We start from the raw sequence: 24,022 nt of genomic DNA on the forward strand, positions 1-24,022 counted from the left end.
TGCTGTGAAGTTAGTCTTTTTAACATGGGAGTCCAAAAGGACTGATTCTGTTTTGGAGCCAGTCCCTAGCGGATGAGGGGTGAACTGCAATTTTTTTGCACTTCCGCATAGGCATCACATTTTACAGGCGGAAGTTGCCGCTTGATCCGTACCCACCCACTCTCCGCTCGCTGATCACCGCTCACCTCCCACCCCAACCCTTGCAGTTTAGGGCATTTTTCCAATTTCGCAGTGGGTGGAGTTTCACAAAAATTGTGTAATTACACTTTAAGTGTGAACAGTACTTGGCCCTAAAGTGACACTCATTCATAGCGACAAATGCATTTTCTTTAGATAAATTCTGTGTATTGATGTGATTTGAAGCACTTGTACAGTTTCAGTTCTTCTCTTTTCTGCAGTTTACTTGGAATAGAGATGTGGATAAAGAGATGTGATGTTTCACAGAATAAAGGACATGATTGCAACGGTAAATGGTCTGTACTTATATAGCGCTTTTATCCAAAGTGCTTTACATGTACGTCACATTCACCCATTCACACACACATTGATGGCAGAACCACCAACCACGACACATCAGGTGTCTTGCTCAGGGACACCTTAACATGAGCTCAACCAGGCCGGGATCGAACTTAGAAAATGCTTTGGACAAAGTATGTGTGTAATTATGAGTCATGATGGCTTAGTTGGTATCATTTTCCTCATGAGTCCATTTGTGTGCCTGTGAGGTTGAGTGTGTGTGGTTTTTATCAGAACTAGTTCAATATATTTTTGTGTTTCTCTCTTTGTAGTCATGTGGATTTTTGTTCACTGTTCTATTGATGTGAATTAAATTTTTTGAGTAGAAGGTCCCCCATTTTATTACTTTATTTCAGGGGTGTCCAGCTCTGGTCCTCAAAACCCACAGACCTGCAAGTTTTAGTTTCCCTGTCCCAACATACATTATTAAAATTAAGTGGTTCTCCTCAACAGCTTGTTAAGTACTCCCCAAACATGTCAATATTTTAATCTGATTCAGTTGTGCTGCAGCAGAAACATCCAAAGGCTGCAGGACGCTCCCTTTTGGGCACTGATTTTGGCCACCCCTGCTTTACTTGATCTGAACCTAAATTAAAAGATAGAATATACATACATTGCAGTGTAACTATATTTATTGCTAGTGGGTTTTATAATTACCATCTTAGATTGTAATGCTGATCTTGTTTGTACCTTGGATTTTTTTATGGTGTAAAACTAACTGAAGTGAGAGCAGCCACACAGTTGGTTTTAAGTACATTGCAGGTGTTTAAATAACCTGTCTATTTGTAGAGACAGTTAATCAACTCAGGTGTCTTTCTAGTGTAGGATGTGTGTGATGAAAATTAACATGCATGAAGCTGAACTCAAAATCAAGGTTTTGAAGGTGGATGTGGTCCTCTACTTGGAACATCTGTGTGTTGAAAGACATCATGATTAATGTGACACAAACACACACACGATGTGAAAATGATACCATGTCAGCAATCGTGGCTCATAATTGAAAAGTGAATAATTTCCAAACTAGTTAAATATATTTATATAGCACTTTTTATATATGAAGTAGCACAGTGCTTTTGCATAAAAACAACTATTTATGCATATCAAAAACACAAGTCTTCTTTATTATTCTTTATTATTATTTTATCTTTTTCTTTTAACTTGTCCTGTCCACCATCATAGCAAATAGAATAGTGGTCTGGCTGCGTTGTGCCAAACAAATTTGCTTTACCAAGAAGAGCTTTATGGATATAAGGCCCCTCTTAATAATTAAGTATTACACTTTATTTTTAAATTAGTCTATTGCTGAATTTACACACCAATGCTGGATATGAAAAGAAGGGTGGGGGAAAAAGAAAGAATGGAGCAAACAGAAAAGAAAAGAGAGCAAAGAGAAGAAAAAGGAGACAAGGACACACCAGATAGAAAACAACAGCATCAGCTCTTCAGTCCAAGCTGGAAAAAAACAACCAGCCCATGCACCTGAGAGGAAACAGAAAACCACTGCAAGAAAAATAAAGCTGATATTCACTGGGAGCATGTATAATAAAGACAGAAAAGCCGGGGGAAAAGAAAACAAAAAAAAAAAAAAAAGAAAAAACATGAATCATCAGTAACACAAAAAACATTAACATGACTGAGAAATATGATCCTATGTTCTGTCTCTCACACTTACATACATACACACTGCCCATATCCTATTCTACAAACAACAAAATCTAGCCTCTAGTTTTTGTCTCCTAACTGAATATAAATGAACATCTTCATGGTGCTGCTGAACCAGGGGAGGAAACAAAATCTTGGGTATCTATTCACACCAGGAGATCACCCCACCATTGACCAGAGGCAGGGCCGGCTCTAGGCTGGCAGGTGCCCTATGCAAAACAAGAGTTTTGTCCCCCACCCCACAAGGTAGAATGCTTACCGACAATACTGCTTTGCAAATACAATTATAAAAAAGTGTTGTATCAAACCTTTACTTTATGTCATTTTGACATTATGACATGCATGCTTTTTATTGCATAATATAGGTGGTACCTTAATCATGTTGTTCAGACATTGTTACAGTACAATAACGCCTATCTTAGTGTTAGCCCACTGTCATTGTCAAAATGATAAGTTAACACACACTGCCTTAATGTTCAGTAACTCAGACGTACCTCTACTTTGGGCTCGTTTTCCCTCCTCCTCCTTCCTACATTTTCTGTAAGCAGTACCTGACGGCTTGGATTGTCTTTTCATTATAAACTTTTTTAATGATTTTTTTTGTTGGCAACACATAATAAGGTGATGTCGTCCATCAGTATTATCATTATGAACAAGGATGTGCCGCTCCCCTCCCTCCACTCTCTCACCTGCCAGCCCGCAACAGCAGGAACAGCAGGTCAGGCAAAGAGGTCGTCATCACAGAATATTGTAGCTTTTTTCATTTTTAGAATTTGATTGGTCTAGTTATTATTTATGAGGTAATGGATTGAAAATCAAATGAGCGTAAAACAAAACAAAATAAAAAAAAAAGTAATCATCTAATGTAAAAAAGTGAAGAAAAACTTCCCAATGATGTATTTTATCAGCAGGTGTTTACTTTGGATGATGCTGCGGTAGGACTTTTATCACTGCTGCACAAACACTCACACTTCAATGATAAAAGGAAAAAGCAGTTTTCATCCAGATCAGTTTTATCATTTATTTCTTCATCATTGTTGGCTGTTTAACTTCAGTCACTACATCTGCGGATTTTTTTTTTAATAATTTTTTTTTTTTAAATTCAGAATTATGATCTAGAACATGGTAGAGATGTTTTAGAACAGCATATAGAAGTACATTACATGATGTGTTTACTGACCATTGGAAGTCTGACGTTTACCCAAGAGAAAAACAGGCTAATTTCAGACATAGAATGGTGACTAATCATGATTAATTTATTTAAAAGCTGTGATTAATCAGATAAAAAAATGTTTGACAGCCCTAATATATATATATATATATATATATATATATATATATATATATATATACACACACACACACATACATATAAACACATGTACATGTACATACACATACATGCACATCTACATAAATATACACATACATACACATACATACTGCAGGTAACACAGATAAATAAGTACAATATTTACAGCTATATGTATATATAAATATGAATTGTTTCATGTATTATAGACCACATATTGCACAGCAGTGCATGAGGTAGTGTTAGAAGTGGGTGGTGTGATGGAGGCCACAGCTCTGGGAAAAAGCAGTTTCTCAGTCTGCTTGTCTATGTTTTTATTGTCCAATAGCGCCTTCCTGAGGCGAGGGGAACAAACAGGTAGTGTCAGGGGTGAGTGATCTGTCCATGCTGATGAGCTTAAAATTCCCAGCATCCAGGTCCGGGAGCGCTGCTCAGGGCTGGCTCCAGGCCGGCAGGTGCCCTGGGCAAAACAGGAGTTTTGCTCCCCACCCTTCGCAGCAAAATGTTTACCGAAACTGAAACTACATAAGTCAGTCGCACACATTTTGTAACTAATGTACAAATTCTTGTCTGTTTATTAACACGGTGCAATTAAAAAACACACATTAAACTATAAAAACTGCTACATTTATAAAAAAAAATCAAGCAATCAAATAAAATTTTTGAAGCATATTTCATATGTAAGTTGTAACACAAAGTGGTTTAGTTAGTAAGATAATTCCCTCATGCCCTTTCAGCCACTCAGAGACACTGTGTTCAGTCATCTTTATGACATTTCTGCATTGTGCATTCAGTGTTCTTCATTTTGATCTGCTTGCTACAGATCCAAATATTATTTAATAATTGTTAGATAAAAAAAAATGATAAAACGTAATAGTACTGCAGTCATTATTCTTTGCTGAATGAACTTATATTCTTCACTGAGAGCTTCTGGTGAAGACAATTAGGCTGAGGCCTCCTCTCTAGCAGAATCTACAGGTGCCTGTTGAGGCTGCAAAAATTTTCTCAGCTCATCTGGGCAAATACAAATTTAACACGTTACTTTAAATTTTATAGCAGTAACATTAAATAGCTGTAGCCTACCCTTACAATAAACAGACAAACAGTTTGAAAAATTTTATGTCGTATCAAACCTTTACTTGATGTCATTTTGACATTATGACATGCATGCTTTTTTATAATTTTTATTGGTGTTTAGAGACCAAGTGATATGAAGTTCCAGGAATTTGATGTTGTCTGTGATAAGTTGTAATTTGGCCTCTTACTGAGGAGGTGCGATATTGTTTATTTGTGTTGGGGAAAAATGTAAAAATGATTCATTCATTATGTAGAGTGAAAACTGAGCTAAAACAGTTAAGTAATTTGTTTATACAATCCCATTCAATCTAAGATTGTTTAAGCTGTGTTTCCCCAGCGATCCGTTACCCATGGATTGATTGTCTCGCTGCGCATGCTCACAAGGGGATTTAACGGAGGTTTCTCATTCGAGTAAACCTGTTCATGAGGAAACATCACTGAGTCTCCCTTGTGGTCATTTATATCTTTTTACTAGGTAATGTGTAAATAACACTAAACATAACTGTGATAATTGTTAGTTTGTTTTTCTTATGTTCTAAGTAAGTTGGAGTACCATTACTACAATGTGTGTCGGAAAATGAATGTTAGCTTGGTTAAATCAGTGTGTTAGCATAGGTCTCATGGATTAGCCTCATGAGTTAGCCACGCTAGTTTGAGTACACAATGGTTATATTATTAGTAAGCATTTGTGTTAATAGATGGTGTGTCTGACATTTCTTTATACATTAAGTGATTTATTTTATGTGTTTTACAATGTTTGTTATAATTTTGTGTGTTGTAATAGTTGATACTTATATTGGAACTATTACCAGAAGCCATATGTATGCTACAAGGGTATGTATTCTACTACTGCAAGCCTTGCATTTCATTAGGTTGTTCATTATCATTCGAGTAAACCTGTTCATGAGGAAACATCACTGAGTCTCCCTTGTGGTCATTTATATCTTTTTACCAGCCACCCCCCACAACCAGGGATGCAACATGTCCACCACATCCACCTCCTCATTGTTGATAGAAAGTTGGAATGGTGTTGTCCTCCTGACGTCCATGATGATCTCCTTAGCTTTGGTGGTGTTCAGAACCAAGCTGTGAGCACCATGATGTGATGAGTCCCACTACAGTAGTGTCGCAGATTAATTTCACTATGATGTTGGAGAGGTGGGTACAGGCTGAGAACACAGTTCATGAAGAGGTTGGGTGATGTGTGTTGGCCTATTCTGACATTTTGGGGTCTGCCGTTTAGAAAGTCCATGATCCAGGCACAGAGTGAAGTGGTCAGTCCAAGGCTGTGGACTATGTGAACCAGTTTGTGGGGATTGACCACAGTTGGAGCTGAAGTTGATGAAGAGCATCCGGGTGTACATGTCGGCAAACTGGTAGCTGTCCAGATCTGCTGAGATGAGGTCTCTGAGGTGGGAGAGAATTTTGAAGCACTTCATTAGAGACCAGGGTCAGAGCAGCCAGGCGGTAAAACTTGAGGCAACTTACAGATGACTTCTTGGGTACTGGTATGATGGTTGTGGATTTGAGGCAGGTGGGGACAACAGCTAGATGCAGGGAGAGGTTGGATTTTTGGTGAATACTCCTGTTAGCTGGTCAGCACATGACTATAATGTGCGGCCTGGCACCCCATCTGGTCATGCTGCAGTTTGGAGACTTTATTTTACTTAGAGCCAATCTCACTCGATGGTTCTAGGGAATGAGAGTTGGTTCTTCCTTGTGAGGGGAAATCTGGGGACCTCGTCTATTGCTCTGTGTTTCAAAGTGAGCAACCAACCAGTTCACTTTGCTGTCATGGCTGATCTGTGAGCTGACATGTTTGGTTACAGTGTTCAAAGTGCTCTTCAATCTGTTGTTTGTACCTCTGCTTGGCCTTTCTGATGCCCTTTTTTCTCCTGCCTTCACTGTGTTGACGGAAACAGTAGGCGGGTGCCTCCAAAATGGCAGAGAAAGCTGTGGTGATATCACATGTGAATTCTCTATATGCTGTTTCTGAGCCCCAGGATGCTGCTGGGCAGCAATGACTCCACAAATGCACATCATAGATGTTACTGTGGCATCAAACGAGTCTGGAACAAGGTGTTTTAAGGTTGGAAAGTTATTTAATGCCTCTTTAAAGCCAAGGCCAATTACGTAAAAAAGAAATTGCACAAGAAATAAATAACAAAACAAATTTTTGGTTTTTGGATTATGTCTTCTTCCAGACATAAAACATTGATTCATTACTGCTGTATTAAAGCCAGCAACTAAAAAAAATAGAAGATAAAAGAATTGTGTGAATTAATAATTATTTGTAGAGGACAAAATTTCTCCAATTTGTGAGATTCAATGTTGTTTTTAATTTAATTTTTTCTGGGCAAGAAGGAAGTTGCAAAACCATCTGATAAGTGGATGAAGTGTGAATACCTACAGCTGGTTCGTTCACTTGGCAGGGCATCCATGCTTACGCAAGACCCTTAACGTTACTGCCTTACCACTGTAAGTTGCTTTCAAGAAAAGTGTCTGCTAACTTACTGTAATGTAATGAATACACTTCTTGTTGCAGAAATTCTCCACTAGATGGAGGAATGGTTGCTTTTTGGTTACTCTGAAATTCTTTTCTCTCTCCACTGAAAGAGTTGAAGTGACTGTATGCAAATTTACACTGTCTTCAATCTCTAAAGCTGTTTTTGTGGATTTGTTTATTTGTTTTGGCATACACTTTTTCAATAAAAATAAGGAGATATTAAATGGGGAAGTAAGTTGTCAAAATAAATAAATAAAATGAAAAATCTGGCAGCTGTTGTTATTTTACTCATCTGATTGTGGCAGCTTTTAGCATGCATTACAGATTTCTGCACAGTGTCTGTTTTATTTATTTGTTTTCCTTCAAATGCATAAAGTATTCATATTTCATAGACTTACTAAAAAGAGTATATGCTGTCAAATTCAAATGCTTTGGCAGCACAATTAAATGTTTATTTATTCTGATATTCATTTGCACCTCTGAATCTTCACTGTGCACCTCAAAATCCATACAGATAAAGATTGTAAATCCAGTTTTGTAAATCAGAATACACTGCAAGAAAAAACATTTAAACAAGTTGAACTGGTAACCATGTTATGATTGGTGGAGCATAGTGTCCATTATTCATGCACATATACCGTAGTACACGCTTTGACACATACAAACCTCATGCTGCTTAGATTTAAGGATCAGACAGAACACTCTGTTTTCTGATTTTAAAAGTTTTATGACGGTAATATAGTTTATTATTTAATACAGTCACAGAAATTTCTAGACTCTCTCCTCCACTCTCTAACCTGTTGTTTATCTCTGGATTTTGCAATTTCCTGATTCAGTGTCAACTGACTGCAGCTCAACACTATTTCCCTGTAAGGCCATTATCTGACTCCTACTTGTTAAAACATTGAATAACATTGAAATATTTTTTATGTAAAAACAGACACATCTGGTTTCTAAAGTCACACAAACACACACACTAAAAAAAAGCAACCGAAAGAAGCAGAAAACATTTTGCCTTTCCTTTACATCGTATCTTACTAAAATGTTTTTACCAATGTCACACACGCATGTAATGAAAGAAGAACAGGGGTGTTAACTCTTTAATTAAACCAATATGATAAGAAAAACTGGACAATGATGCTGCTGTCTTCATCAGCTAAGAGAACAAGACCAAAGAAATAAGTGGCCCCACCAACAGCAGCAGGCCAGCGCTTGCACTGCTGGCACTGTTGCAGAAGTCACCCTGACAGCAGTTAATTTCTGCTCCAACAACTCCTGAAAGCTGCGGATTTGAAGCAGTTGTGCAAATCGTCTTGGAGGCACAGCCCTTTACTGTCATCTTATTTCCTCCTACAGCCACTGAGAGAATAAAAACAATGTTATAACTTTAGATTCACTGTTTAATATTAGAACTACTTAACATTGTTCAGAGCAGAGAAGAGATGTAGAGGAGGATAGAGGAAGCAGCAGGTCTCTTACCTGTTGTTTTGATGCAGTGATCCTCAGTCCCTTCGCAGTTTACAGTTTTAGTGCATGTTTCTCCTTCACAGGTGAAGCACTTTTTGCCATTTGGAAAGGATTGGCTGGCATCTGCAAAATAAAACATCAGTTATTAGAGAAATAAAAGGGTGATGAAGCAATAAAAAGTAATGTTTCCTTTTTAATGTGTGATTTAACTGTTTGAAAACCTAGAAGTTTAATTATTGTGTAAAAATTATCCTGTAAGTTTCTCTCAGTTACAAATACTAATTAAAAACTAGCAAATGAAAACTTTCATAACCTTAAATAGAAATTGTGGCATGAATCTTTTCTGAGGCAACGGATCATGATGAAGAATATTTATTACCATTATTATTGTTATTATTAGTAGTAGTAGTTGTTGTTGTAGTGACCGTAGTATTTGTGTTAAAACCACAAGATAACAAATGACATGTATAAACTAGTAAATGAAGCTATACTTCAGAGTCAGGCTCTGAAGTAGCAAACAAATTATCTTTTTTAGCACTTAACATGTTTTTTTGGCCTGATATTACTGCAATCTTTTTACACACAGTATAAATTCAACAAACTATAGTTAGAACAACATGGCACAACTTTAAATGAACAAGAATGGAAATTACCAGGAGCAGGTTGGCTGTTGCAACGGTCAGAGTTGCAGCACTTGCTGGTCAGCATGGTTTTGAGAACTCCATAGTTGACTGAACCAGTAATACATTCTTGAGCCAAAATACAAGTATTTCCTTGAATATCAGAAAGTTTTGAAACTCCTGCAACCAAACAATTGTAGACTGAGTCAGTGCGAAGAAGGGGATCAATGACCAGTGCATATCCCAAAACATACCTGCATATGTTAAAACTCTCATTGCTCCACACTGATGATCTGCTGTGGGACATTGTTTGATTGTCATGCAACTTCCAGAGAGTCCCGGTACACACTCATAACATGTCAGGGTGTCGACTGATAAAAAAAATAAGCATAAGGAGCATTTACTGTCAACAAAGTAGCAACAATACTGCGTTACCACATTAATCCTGAAGGAAATTATTCAGAACTATGAACAATGGTGCCACTTAATATTTTTTAAAAAGGGCAATATGGAAAATACCTAAAACACAGGCAAAAACTGAAAAAAAGAGGGACATAAAATCAAAAACATGATTACAGATAATTAACTAGATTACAGTTTTTTTTTTGTTTGTTTGTTTGTTTTAGAAGAGATAAGTAATATTACAACAATAATGAACAGAAGAAAGCTTACCTTTTGGAAGAAGCCAGATCCCAAGGACCAGAGTAAAGAGATGCATTGTGTTGTTGGGAAACAAGTGGGTTTCACTTTGCTCTGTTCTGGTTTTAAGTAGGTCCTAGGAAGGCTCCTCCCTCCAGTGTCTGTTAACTCACCCTCAATAAATATTGAATTCACATAAAACTTATTATCTTTTGTTTTGTTTTGTTTTTTTAAGGTGTGCAATTTTTAATTCAGTTTTCACCCTGAATTCATCAGAAATTCCACACTATTCTTTATATAAATCATTTCTCACATTAGTTTGGTGCTGATATTTTCATCAATGTTGGTAAAATTGTCCATCATATGGTTCTGCTCTTTTTCAGAGAGTTTAAAAATGAGAGAGGGACATGGTGCAACATGTCCAACTAGACTGAGTGTTTCCATGATAAATGGTTAAAATAGCAAAGGTCAATAACGAATTGATGAAAAAACTGAGCACTTTTGTATTCGTAGCTTATGTAATGCGTTGACTCTTCTAGGCCAATGTACAGGCCAAATAAGCATTAACTTTATTACCTATTTCATTTGAATATTTAAAAATTGCTCTTTAATTTGGCTCCATTTATCAGGTCTGCTTGGAAAAATAAACGTATTCACAAGTGTTATAATTTAACTGCAATTTTAAAGGGTTAAGAAACAGCTACAGCACATATAGTTAAATATGTATATATTTTAGAACTGACAAAATAAAAACATTTAATTAGATTAAGCACAGTTTACAAATTAATTAATCATGATTATTCACCATTCGCAACTATACCTGAAATATACCCATTTTTACTGTATGGTGTCAACAGAAAGAGCCAACAACTGCTTACATTTAGTGTTAGCTGACCCCTACTTGGGTTTTTCTTACTTTTTTACTATAGATGATCACATTATTGGTAATGATCAGTTCAATATTACATATAATCAAAACACTGAATAAACATTGAAAAGAAAAACAGTTCATTTGTGCCCCCCTTTTTCTGGTCAGTGCCCCTGCCTGGCCCCCCATCACAACTTTTCTAGACCCACCCCTGCAGAAATTTAAATACTTTCTACCACCTGACAATGACTTTGTTAGTGAATGGTTTTGCTCTTATTTGTATCTCAAAATCACGGTTCTGGGATGCACTTGCATCGTTACCTTGCATCAACGTGGCCTACGTGCCAAATGAATGCTAGGAACGCATGGAGGCCATGACACTTACGTGGAGCGGTGCTAACAGCAAGGTTTTTTTTTATATTAAAAAATTAATTAGATTAATTAATGCCAGTACAATTTTAATATTAGTATATTATTTATTAATTAATATACTTTATTTAAGACATAGGTCAATTATATGACAGGGTTCAAATAATAAAACTGAACATGGGGGCCCAAAACAATCAACATCACAAGATTAAATAGATGAGCATAAACACAAAATAAAATACCTGACAGGAATAAGAATTTTACAAAACAAAATTAAAAGATAAATAACATAAAAATATAAATATAGAAAAATTTCCAATGACATACATTATATTTCTCAAATAAGTTCAAAGTCCTTAAAGCTTTAGAATTTTTGGGATATTTAATAAACAAAAAAAAATTTTAATGAAAAATTAACATCAGAAAACATGGTTTACTATTCATACATCTACATTTTCTTTTCTTTCTTTCTTTTTTTTTTTGCCTCAAACAGGGTTTGCATCGGGTGCTAAGTGTTAGTAAATCTGGGCCTGAGTCTGCTAGAGATGTCTTGGAGCACCAAGCAGCCGTTTTTGGTTTTACATTTCAAAGCTCTTTATCAAGTTTACATTCTACAATTTATCATTTATACAGTTGACAGTTTTAAACTCTCTTTAAGCATCAACACAAACGTTTGAAAATCAAAAACATTATTACCTCCACCAAAGTAGCAATGTAGTTTTTAAAGTTACTGTTTATCTATTTTTACAGAGGAACTGACCAGTGATTCAAATCCAATAAATCTGTTACAGTGCCTTAATTCTATGATCTTTATTCACCAAAGGTGTTGCAACATTGTTTTTAACATTTTCAGGTTTCTTGTTTTTATATTCTTGTTAAATCCTGAATAAATGATTAAGTTCAAAAGCTAACAGACTTTTGCATATAAGAAACATTTCCAAGAAACTTCTTATTACATCCACTTTTAATTACTGATTATCTATTTTAAATCCAGTTCACCCTATTCTCTTGGTAACTTTGCATGTTTAAGCTGCCTGCTTATTGTGTCGTATGGAAACATTTGTGGTTTTTCAGAGCCGTTTTGCAGAAACCATTTGTTTCACTTCTCTATACCTCCTCTATATATACACATCTCAGTATGGTTGTAGCAACAAATGAAAAGTTAGTCTAAAAGAAAACTGTGCCATCATTTACAAGAAAACGAAAGCTACAGACAGTCGTTGCTGCTGCAGATTTATCATACTATTGCATGTTCTGTCATGCCAAGTAAGTCAACAGGTAAATTTCTCTTTATGTTATCCATTATTCAGATATAAAACCTTTTTTGTATAAGCAGTGGAGGCAGCTGTATTCAGAGAGCTGAAGACAAAGTGAAACCAGAAAAAACAGAGAAATGAGGACAGGAAATAAAGTAAAGTAAAGAGGGCGAGGCGCTCTGCAGGTTGTTGCTTTCTCATGGACAGTTGAAGAACTGAGTAACTGTTATTTGGAGTGAAATTTCATCACTTGTTAAAAATATCCTGCTCAACAAGAATTTAAAGATTGGAGAAAGGAATGGGTTTTGAGCAGTGTTTTAAAATTATGAACACAGATGTTTGTTGGTTGTCACCACTGTTTTCAATCCAACATGTAACCCAATGTGACAAATCTTTACATTCTTAATCATTCCAGAAAATGTGAGTATAAACCGGTGTTACGCCACTGCATCTTTGCTTGTACACTCTGGGACAGCACAGGTGCAAATGTGGATGATGACCCTGCTGAGTCCATCGTCATACATCAGTAATTTAACAACTTAATGCAAAGAAAAAAACATGAAGAGTTGCTAAGGAATCTAGTGCAGTAGATATACCATGACTTCCAGTTCTAGTTTCCATGTCATCCCAGACTGAACAAATTAAAAATCGCTTGAAAGCACATGTAACAAGGACACGTGCAAAAACAGAGACATTTATGTTCCCAGCTGTTGGTGGTCTTGCATTTGCAACAAGTTTCTCTTGGTGACGATACGTGTTTAAACTGCTTGGTTACTCTGTCTTTTGGTGTGGTTATTTTGTGTGTGTTTTTTTCCAGCCACAGCTAAGTTTCACTAGTTTGTGTTTGACATTCAGATCAGGCTGGTTAAAGGTACACTAAAAAAAAAGGCTGGGTCTATAAAATGTTAACAATTAAAAGAAATGAAAAATTAGTCTAAAACAAAACTGTACCATCATTTACAAGAAAATAAAAACTACAGATAATCTTTGCTGCTGCAGATTTATCATGTTATTGCATGTTCTGTCATGTCAACAAATTCAACAGTGGTGACTAAAGTTTTTCACTTCAAGTTCTTTCATTCCTGTGTAAATTACAAAAGCCTTGCTTTTAAAATGGAAATAACTAAAAAAGGTCCACTTTTATTTAAGAAAATATGTGCCTGTTCCACAAAACTTCAGCCACAGATGATCAGTAAGAGCTTGCAAAAGAAGATATATTTTACACAGGTCTGGTTTTTATACTTTTTTTTATCCTATTACTACATTTATCATCATGCAACTATGTCTACAGGTATTACATTTCCTCAGGTCAGGAATAAGCAACTTATTAAGCAATTTAAAATTGAAGACTTTTATCATTCTGTACTTTGTATTTGAGGTGAGAATGGGCCATTAGTTTATCCACCACCATGTGCATGTTCATCAGATTACTTGGACAGAAATCTTCCCGCCTGGCCTTATTCTGGAGGAACACTGCATGAGAGGGAGAAACTCACATTTTTAACATGATTTAAGTCTAGTTAGTATGTGGGCTTGTCTGCATTGACCAGCTACCTATGTGAGGGTAGTATTCTGCTCCATCATCACTGCCAGAGGAGCCAGTGCTGTCGTGGCTTGCAGACGGAGTGGAAGGTTTCAGCAACTCTGCAGTTTAAAGAAACCTGGCACGACAGTAATAAATATTGCTAACTGTAAAATAAACACCTGCAACCACAAACAACAGCTGCAAGTCATGGAAAAAAAAAACTTCTTCTAGAATTTGAGGGTTTTAGTAAAACAAATTTCTAATGCAAATAATATGAATGCCAGTTGACATAACTGCTTTAGGGATGTGGCTTTTTAAGATTATATACACCTGAATAATTAGCTGAGCATGAGTGTACATCTTCCACAGCATAACTGTAATATGCTCTAAAAATGTGGGATGTGTAGGAATGTTTAATAGTCTAGCTGGGACATGAAATATAATAATGTAATTTTAATTTTAAAGAATTTGTCAAATGTGCTTGTGCTTTGTAAAAGCTCTACTGCATGCAAATACTAAGCAAGTTTAACATGTTTCATGCTACGGTATTCAGGATATTCATTTATACGGCTAATATGTTTTTGAAATTATTTTTTTGAACATTCAAACTGTTCCTCCAGGCTGTAGCGGCTGCAGTGAACGTCCTTGCTGAAGTGAATTTAATGTGAGTGACGTAGGAGGAAATCCTTGTCCATTTTGTTCATTTGCATTTTAGCTCTACCAGTACTCTGTGTTTTACTTCATCTGCGTCCACAGAAAAACCAGTAATGTTTATGGTTCCAACTGCTAGTTCAGCTGTAACTGTCTCATGTTCTGTAAGTCACACATGTGCCCCACATCATGGAGTGTACCTAATATCACCAGGAGACAGTTAGAACCCGCCTCTTTTATTGGAAGCTGGAGAACAAAAAGACAAAAGTAAATCTTTTGATAATTCAGCAAAAATTTATTCTAGTTGTCACAGGTAAAGCGATGCAGCGCTGGGCTCAGAGGATTGGTCATCCTGCTGAGCCCCAAACAATGGATGTGATCACACTGTGTCTTCTTAGGCTGGGAGACTGCCTCGTACAATGGGATGGCTTGACACGCAACCGGCCAGTTATCATAGACGTAAGCAGGCTTAGGATGTGCTGTACAATGTGTGTGAATGTTGAATTTAGGCATGTATCTAATGCAACAGACCTGGCTGATAACTTAGTTACATCTGGTTCTTGCTTATGTCATTCTATGTATATCTAAATGATGGTTTGTAGTTGCATCACAGTCTTGCTTATCTGTCACCATGTGCTGGATGTTCTTAGCTGAAAGACACACTGAGTCAGATGAGTTCTATTAAAACACAATAAACATTTGTATCAGAGCTAAAATAGTTCAGAATGTAACCAACTATTAGAAGACAGAGCCCAGAGCCTCACCTCTACTGTCATCTTCTGGTGTGAGAAGCAACAAGCAGCACATCCACACTAACTTTGAGTGTTCAGTTCATCTGCCCTGTTTGTCATGCAAGTATTTTACATATTGAATTGGGGAGTTTCTCACTGTTTACAAAACCTTCTGCACCATCAAGAACAATGATGTACCAGTTTAGGAACTCTGCTCCAGTTGTCTTGCAAATGTGCAAAATCGTATGACTAATAAACTACCTTCTAAGAGTCAAGTTAATTTATGACTTAACTAAGTCATGTAATACATCTGTTCATAGTAAACAGTAAAAGTGATTAATATGTCAGAGCCACTATAAATGCAAATTATCTTGAGTTGCCTTTTTCCCTGGTGGTGTGTATATTCCAATACATTTCTTTCAAATGATCTCTTAGAGCTTTATCTAAACTCCACTTCAACCAAGAAAACTAATATTTTAAAGTTTTGATGGAGCAGCATGTTGGATAAAGGACATCTAGTGGTAAAGATACAAAATGGAAACAACTGAAAGGTGTTCTTGTTTACAAGGCACAAAACGTCTTTGGTCCAAAATATATATCAGATCTGCTGACGCCATCTGAGTAATCAATATGTTTAAGATCATCTGCGTCTAGTTTGCTTTCCAACCCAAGAGTTAACATTTTAGAGGACACTCACTGAAATACTTGGAAATTCACAGTTTCGTCCACAGCATAGAATATTTTAGATAATTTTTTATATTACTAGACTTAAAACTTGGTTTCTTTTTTCTAATGTAACAAATGTTTTAATGGTCAGCAGTAAAAGGTTTTTTGTCATTGTTGTTGTTAATCAAACTTAATGGAATCTCTGTGACATAGATTGTTCTTTAATAACTGGCTGGGAGCTTTTCTGATCATAAAGTAGGATTGGGGGGTATTTATATGAGAAATAGAGGTCTTTCCTGAATAAAAGATACAAAATTAACAAGTTGAATCTGCGTTTAGGTTTTATGCTCCCAATATCTCAAAATACTTCCAGAAAACCTGAAGTCTGCTCCAAACTTTCATTTGTTTGAAATAAGTCCAAATTTTTTTTATATTTTTGCCATAGCTTTTAATTATGATAGGAAGTTTTCTCTTTATCTTTTTTAATATATGCTCTTGCATATGTAAACTGACAGTGATCGTGGTGATGGTGGTGATAATGATGAAGATGATGTATTTCCTGTTTTTTGTTGTTGTTACATTGTAATTGAACTTTTTTGCAAAGCAAAGAAATACTAACAGGAAACACCTAGGAACAAATACCAACTGGCAAGTCTAGCAAATCAAACCGAACTACAACTGCTCACCCTTTTTGATGCACAGACTTTCAAATATTTAAAAAATGGATCCCAGGTACGATAGAATAAAAACGTTTATCCTTTAAGGTCATGGAGTAAGCCTGAAAAGGGATGATGTGTGTCAAGGGAAAGTTCACTTCAAAAAGTTAGCAGTAAAGTAACTATGGGTTAAATCTGTCATAAAAACTGATAAAGTTTATGTGATTTCAAGTGCTTGTCAAGGTTAGATGAACAGAACACAGTAATGCTGCTATCTACATCAGCTAAGAGAACAAGACAAAAGAAAAAAGCTGCACCACTGACAACAGCAGACCAGCTCCTGCACTGCTGTTACTGTTCCAGCAGGTGTCCTGACAGCAACTCATATCTGCTCTGACAGCTCCTGAAATGCTCCTGTGCACATTGACTTGAAGGAGCAGCACCCCTTCTCTTACATGTTGGGCGTAGTCCTCACAATGTTTCAGCTAAAACACATTTCACCATTTGGAGAGGACTGGCTAGCATCTGTAAGTTGAAATATCCACTATAAGAGAGAAATGAGTGACGTAGCACAAAATAAACTTTTTTTTAAACAGACATTTCAAAAAGTCCCCCAAACACTCTTCTTCGCAGCAAAAGCACATTTTGTCATTTGAAGAGGATAAGTTAGCTTCTCAGCTTCTGAAGATGTGTTAGTGTTGGCAGATCCGAACTGCACAACGGTTACATGTTGAGTCAGAAAAAAAGGTAAAAAAAAAAAAACTTGCGTAAAGCACAGTAACTACCTTTCCCAACCATTTTTATACGAAAAAAAAAAAAAAAAACACGCACGGGAGACAGAAACTGCTTCTTAGTCGCTCAGCTCACAAAATCCGAACAGCTGTGAGTGAACGGCTCTTTATTGAACACACCCACAATTAGTCTGGTCACACACACCTGGACCAGTAACTCTTCAAATTACGAGGTGAGAATACAATTTCACAAATCAACAGAAACAACAACATAAAACATGAATGATCGCATGTTTACAAAACAGAAACAATATTTGGGTGCATCTGTCAACCGTTCTGCAGGCTCTTCCTGCAGGACGTGGAGCAGATGCCGAACCACACGTTGATGCCGCTGGTCAGGATGCCCTCAATGGTGTCTTTGTAGAAGGTGCACATGATGGGGGCCGGGTCTCTAGCTTTCCTCAGTTTATGGAGGAAACAGAGGCGATGGTTGGCTTTCTTGGCCAGTGATGTGGTGTTGATGGTCCAGGAGAGGTCCTCTGTGACATGCACACCCAGGAACTTGGTGCTGTTACTCTCTCCACCGTAGCACCATTGATAGTGCTACGGTGGAGAGATAGTGGGTGAAGAGTGTGAACCTGACAGCATGCTGAGGGCATGCACCTCTGACCTCCTGAAGTCCACAACAATCTGCCTTGTGTTCTCCCATTCAGAGAGAAATTGTGACCACCTCGCTACTGTAGTCTGTCTCATCGTCGTTGCTGAACTTGAACCTGATGAGACCCATTACAGTTGTGTCATCTGCAAACTTTATGAGTAGGTTGGTGTGATGGGGGCCACGGCTCTGGGGATAAAGCTGTTTTTCAGTCTGTTTGCCCATTTTTTTATTGTCCGGAAGTGCTTCCCTGATGGGGAACAAACAGACAGTTTCAGGGGTGAGTTCTGTCTATGCTGATGAGCTTAAAATTCCCAGCATCCAGGTCTGGGAGCGCTGCTCCAGTGATTCTCCGGGACAAGTCCTTCTTGTTCTGTGCTGTGCAGCTGACGTACCACACAGTGACACATTGACCGAGGATCCTCTTTATAGTGTTCCTATAAAAATTCATGAGGAGCTTAGAGGAGAGATCAGCCCTCTTGAGCTTCCTGAGGAAGAATAGCCTTTGCTTGCCTTTTCCTCTGTAGCGTTTAGCGTCATTAAACATTAAAGATGTTTAATAAAATTATTAATTTTAATAATTTCTTGGAATTATTTATTAATTTCCTCGTAGGGGCACCACCACACAGATAGCTTTATCCTAACCTAATGGCTGTGTGGACACCATTAGAGAACTAAATTAATTAATTTAATAAATTAATTAATTCAAGCTAAAAATCAATCAGTTATCAATCAATCAGTCTTAGGACGCTAATAACGTGAATTCTTATGTCGAAGGGACCCATAACATGGTTCAAAGGAGAAGTTCACAATAACCAGACCAGTTTAGGAAAAATATGAAATATTTATTACTAAACTAATAATGCATAAATTTAAAGGAAATATTTACAAAGGACTTCGCATGGAAAAATGAATCAAACATTGGTAAATGCAGAATATGGAGTTCAAGCCAAAATCTTATTTCAATGTGTCAGAATGAATGAAATGTATGAATAAAATGAACAAAAGTTAATTAACCTGCGGTGTTAATTAAACTAAGATTAAGGACTGAAAAAGATCTCTAAATCCTAAAAGGAAAAAGGGAAAACTGAATCTCATCTGTTTAAACTGGAAGTTTAACTAAGATGTAGAACTACTAAGGTCACTGTCAGACAACCAACCATTCGGGGAGCAGATAAGCAGAGAATTGATCCGAGCAGGACTCGTCCGGTTCTGTTTGGATCGAGCCGACTTACGACCGTTGTGGTGACTCTGATGGCAAGTGAGGAAGTTGGCGCAGGTGGTTTGGATCCCGAGCGACTTCCAGAAGGCCAGAAGATGTGTCACGTGGTGGTTCGAAGGTTTGGATCAGGCAGCTCTGCGGATGCGGACTCTCCCGCGGCTTGGCTGGTGGTATCGATGATGGACAGTGAATGACTTGCGGTGATATGGCAAAGCTGAAAAGGTCCAGCTTTAGGTCAGTCCAAAAAAAGAAGAAACTCTGTAGGATCTATTTAGGATCTATATTAAAAGTCCAAAAGATAAAAACATAGCTAAAGAAAAGCGAAGTATTAGCTGGAAAAAGGAATGAACTAACGGAGTCCAGAAAGAGCCAAAAATTGTCAATCATGCATCTGGTATGCAGGCACAAACTTTAGTATCGGTAGTGATGTTCTTCACATCACTGCAAACTTAATTCTCTGGCAGCATCTCTCTCTCTTGCGTTCAGGCGAAGTCCTAACTCTGGAAGAGAGTCATGTCTGGAGAGGATGGGTTGAAGGGAACTTGAAGTCCACTTAAGGAAGAGATCAACGGAGGAAGAAAGAGAAGAAACAACTAAACTCTTTGTTCTGAGTTTAAAAGTGTTAGTTTGGAGACCCACCCCATTGAAAGGATGGGACCATTATCTTGACCAATAACAGTCTTGTGGGCTGGTTTTGGGTCAGATAGCAGATCCAGAGGGGCTGGTCTGATCATGTTGTAAAGACTTATCAAATTAAACATTTTGTGAATATATCTATATATCCAAGTTATTAAAGCCTTAAATGAAACATCATTAAAATCCATCAGTGAATCATCGAAAAGACAAGAAAATAGTAAAAAGGTTATATCTCACACAACCACAGTAATAAAGTTTCAGGTCACCAATTAATCAAGCTTGTTGATTAAACCTTGTACAAAATGATAATGATTATATGCATGTGCATGGTATCAAGATAAAACACACATATATATGTATCTATTTAAATGAACATTTTAGACTAGTAAAATATCATTTTTAAGACAAAGTCTTTGTCTTCTCTGTCCGGGGACACAGAGAAACATTAAGACACTTTATTACCCTCTGGAATGTTAAGATAAACGTTTCTTGGTGTGTCCAGGTGTCCTGTTTCCAGTTAAGACTGCCTGAAAAAGGGGGTTTTTCTTTATCAGTTGAAGCAAAACACAAGTTTAGGAAAGAGACAGTTTCAAAGTGGGCATTGGGATGAAGAGTTGCATCTGGGACCCTTTGGTTGTTAACTAAAAAGCAAATTTATGTTGCAGAAGATTAAAGTTCAGAAATTTCCCAGGTCTCGTAAATAACCTAATGAAGTCCTTTCCAGTCCATGTTGGGGAGAGTCGACCTTTGTTGACCTGTGGAGCTGGAAACCAAGTCATAAATTTGAGTCAGACCCCCACTTTGGGAGTGAGACCGTTAGTCTGTAAGGAGAGAAAATCCTCAAAAGATGTTTAATTCAGTCACGATTAAACAAAAGTTCCAATCTTTATTTTGAAGACGCTGGAAGGTGTTTAGAAACCAAGTAATATGAAGTTCCAGGAATTTGATGTTGTCCACCACATCCACCTTCTCACTGTTGATAGAAAGTGAGAATGGTGTGGTCTTCCTGAAGTCCACAATGATCTCCTTAGTTTTGGTGGTGTTCAGAACCATGCTGCTATCTGAACACAACTCAGCCAGATATAGGACCTCCTCTCTAGAGGTCTCCTCACTGTCTGTGATAAGTCCCACTACAATGGGTCAGTGAATAATGATGTGGTGGGTAGGGGCACAGTCCTGGGTGAAGAATGTGAACCTGACTGGGCTGAGCACACAGCCTTGTGACACACCAGTGTTCATGATGATGTGGCGTTCTGGTCGTGCAAGGGTCAGACAATGCCACCTCGGGACTTTCACCAAGGGAAATCCACCAAGGTGGTGAACTTACCACCAGGCACCCAGGTTCAATATGCACGAGGCAGAGACAGCAGTTCCAATAAACAGATGAATTTATTTAAACAAAAGATATGAATTAAAATAACCAATAAAAACAAGGGAGTAAATCAGGGCTGAGACCTACTTGGTTGGGGAGGGTCCAGACAAAATGAAAAGAAGGGGGTCCCAGGAACACCACAAGTGATGTTAAACAAATAAAACCAACTTAAATCCACATGACACACAGAGGGGGCACCACCAACACCACTAGAGACACAAATCCACCACCAAAGGCTCAGCAACTGATAAAAGAAAGAAAACAGAATTATAAAATACTCTCAATGAAACAAAGTCACTAAAAACTTGGTAAAAGATCCAAAGACCTGCCTCTACTCTAAAACAGGCACGCACACACGTGCACACTAGCACACTAAACCGGCTAATGGCCGTCAATGGTAGAAATCATTCAAAATGGTCAGGTGATGCATCAGTGTCCACAAAGTAGTCAACAGCTCCAGAAAAAGCAAGACTTAGCCCCAGCGCGTCCTCCTGATGAAGATCCTCCAAGATGACCGCGCCCAAGCAAAGCGAAGCAAAATGAAGCGCAGCAAAGCAAAGCAAAGCAGCGGTCCCCAACAGACGTGATCCGGCGCTGCACGACCACTCCACAGCTCAAATCAGGTGTTGCACAGCGTATCACATAGCATTCACCGACTGGCCCTCGTCCTCTGCAGCGTGGCATCAGACGCTGTGTATAACCCACAATCCAGGGCTGCGTGTGAGGCGAAGAAATCCACAACAAGTTATGCAGCATCAGCCTAAAGGATCCGTGAGCTCGATGATGAGTGCACAGCCTGCAGCAATACCCAATGAGTCTCTGAAACAATAACCAGAGTGAGCAGCACTAGATGGACAAACAGTTTGCAGCGACAGCTGCTAGCCTACCTGCACCATCCAGGAGGGGAAGTTCCTGATGGCAGGAAATGACGTAAGCCCACCCAACAGCAAGACAGAGGCAGCCTGTATGCCCTGCTTGCCTTTTATATATTCGTTCCCTCCAGTAATTGGCTGACCAAAACATATGGCAATCAATAACACACGTAACACACGTAACACATGTGTGTCCTGCTACAATGAGGTTGGGTGATGTGTGTTTGCCTATTCTGACATTCTGGGGTCCGCCATTTAGAAATTCCATGATCCAGGCACAGAGTGAAGTGATCAGTCCAAGGCTGTGGAGTTTGTGAACCAATTTGTGAGGACTGCCTAAAGGCGGAGCTGAAGTTGATGAAGAGCATCCGGGTGTACGTGTTTGGGTGCTCCAGGTGGACCAAAGCTGAATGAAGTGCTAAAGAAGCTCCGTCCTCCGTGGATCTGTTCCACCTGTCGGCAAACTGGTGGCTGTCCAGATCTGCTGAGATGAGGTCTCTGATGCAAGGTTATTATCGTTAACGAAAACTAACGAAAAAACGAAAACTAAAATTAAAAAAACATTCTTGTTAACTGAAATAAAAATAAAAATGGGAGTTTTAAAAAAAACGAAAACTAAGTGAAACTGTATTGTGTGTTTACAAAACAAACTAAAACTAACTAAAATGAAAGCAAAAATGTCCTTCGTTTTCTTTTTTGTAAATTTATTTCATACATAAACCCTCGAGGTTGATATGAAATCTATTTACTTCGCTCTGCCGGATTTACACCAGGTGTCTGCATCGCACAGCACCTGAAGGTCTGTGACGTCATGTGTCAACAGCGTGTCCGCCCGCGCTGGCTAGCGTGATGCTACGGAGAAAGTTAAGAGAAAGGGGGAAGAGGCCTATTTGGGATTTCTTTTATTATGACCATGCCAACGATAAAAGTGTCTTGTAGAAGAAGCAGGTGGTACAATATGTGGAAGGAAAAACCATAAATCTTAAAGTCCATTTGAAAAGCTGCACAACAAGAAGGCTAACCAGGAGCAGGTAGCCTCTCTGCCCTCCTACCTGGAAAGATAAGCTTCAGCCAGGCGGAGCAGCATGGGGAGGGAACGTGAGTCACAGACACGCTGTCACACACACACACACACACACACACACACACACACACACACACAGTTGCACTCAAAATCTTGAAAAGCTGAATTTGAGAGGCTTAAATCAGTTTTTGTTTACAATATTGGACAGCAGGTTATGTATGTTTAGCATAGAAGGCAAGGCAGTTTATTTGTACAACACATTTCATGTACAGGACAATTCAAAGTGCTTTACATAAAACAACAACATTACAGATATTAGGAAATAGTAAAAGGCAGCAACACACAACACAACACAAGAATCACAATAAAATCATAAATTACATTAAAATGGTTAAAAGCAAGATAAGTTAAAAAGTTAAAGTGCAGATTAAATGCATAGACACATGAGAAAATAAATGTTTTTAACCTGGATTTAAAAATGTCGACTTTTGGTAAAAGTTTAATCTCTACTGGCAGTTTGTTCCACGTGTTTGCAGCATAACAACTAAATGCTGCTTCTCCATGTTTAGTCTGGACTCTGGTCTGGACTCAGGTCTGGACTCAGGTCTGGACTAGTTGACCAGAGTCTTTGGATCTAAGAGCTCGGCTAGGTTTATATTCTCTGAACATATCACAGATGGATTCTGGGCCTAAACCGTTCTGGGACGTAAACGATCAGAAGGGTTTTAAAATCTGTTCTGTGACTGACCCCCAATTTTAACCCTCTTTTTTTAATTGCAAACAGCACATAATATATTCCATCACTAGTGGGGGAGGGAGGGGGGATGGGGTCTTCAAGCGCCCCTGTCTCCATGGATGGCCCGGGGGCGGGGCGGGCCGGGTGGCCTGTCGCGTTGGCCCGGGGCGTAGGCGGGCTGTCCCGGGGGGTTTTGGCTGCTGGCCCTGGGGGGAAGGTGCTGTTTTGGGGGTGGGGAGTGGGGGGGCGGGGT

General features: G+C 38.2%; 1 protein-coding gene across 1 annotated transcript; it reads right to left on the reverse strand.

The window, feature by feature from the left end:
- Positions 1–7,511: 7,511 nt before the first annotated feature.
- LOC121641460 (urokinase plasminogen activator surface receptor-like) lies at positions 7,512–9,922 on the reverse strand. The gene is made up of 5 exons (XM_041987597.1): positions 9,833–9,922; positions 9,415–9,531; positions 9,194–9,340; positions 8,553–8,663; positions 7,512–8,432 (listed from the first exon to the last, which is right to left on the reverse strand). The coding sequence occupies exons 1-5, from the start codon at positions 9,876–9,878 to the stop codon at positions 8,230–8,232; spliced, it is 624 nt and encodes a 207-aa protein (XP_041843531.1). The 5' UTR covers positions 9,879–9,922; the 3' UTR covers positions 7,512–8,229.
- Positions 9,923–24,022: the final 14,100 nt, after the last annotated feature.

This window comes from Melanotaenia boesemani, chromosome 6 (assembly GCF_017639745.1).
Source record: "Melanotaenia boesemani isolate fMelBoe1 chromosome 6, fMelBoe1.pri, whole genome shotgun sequence".
NCBI classification, from domain to species: Eukaryota; Metazoa; Chordata; class Actinopteri; order Atheriniformes; family Melanotaeniidae; genus Melanotaenia; species Melanotaenia boesemani.

Coding starts and splice junctions, on each gene's coding strand:
- LOC121641460 (XM_041987597.1), bottom strand. CDS start 9,878: ATGCATCTCTTTACTCTGGTCCTTGGGATCTGGCTTCTTCCAAAAG. Junction 9,532..9,832: donor GATCTGGCTTCTTCCAAAAG/GTAAGCTTTCTT, acceptor TTTTTTTATCAG/TCGACACCCTGACATGTTAT. Junction 9,341..9,414: donor GAGAGTTTTAACATATGCAG/GTATGTTTTGGG, acceptor GTTTGGTTGCAG/GAGTTTCAAAACTTTCTGAT.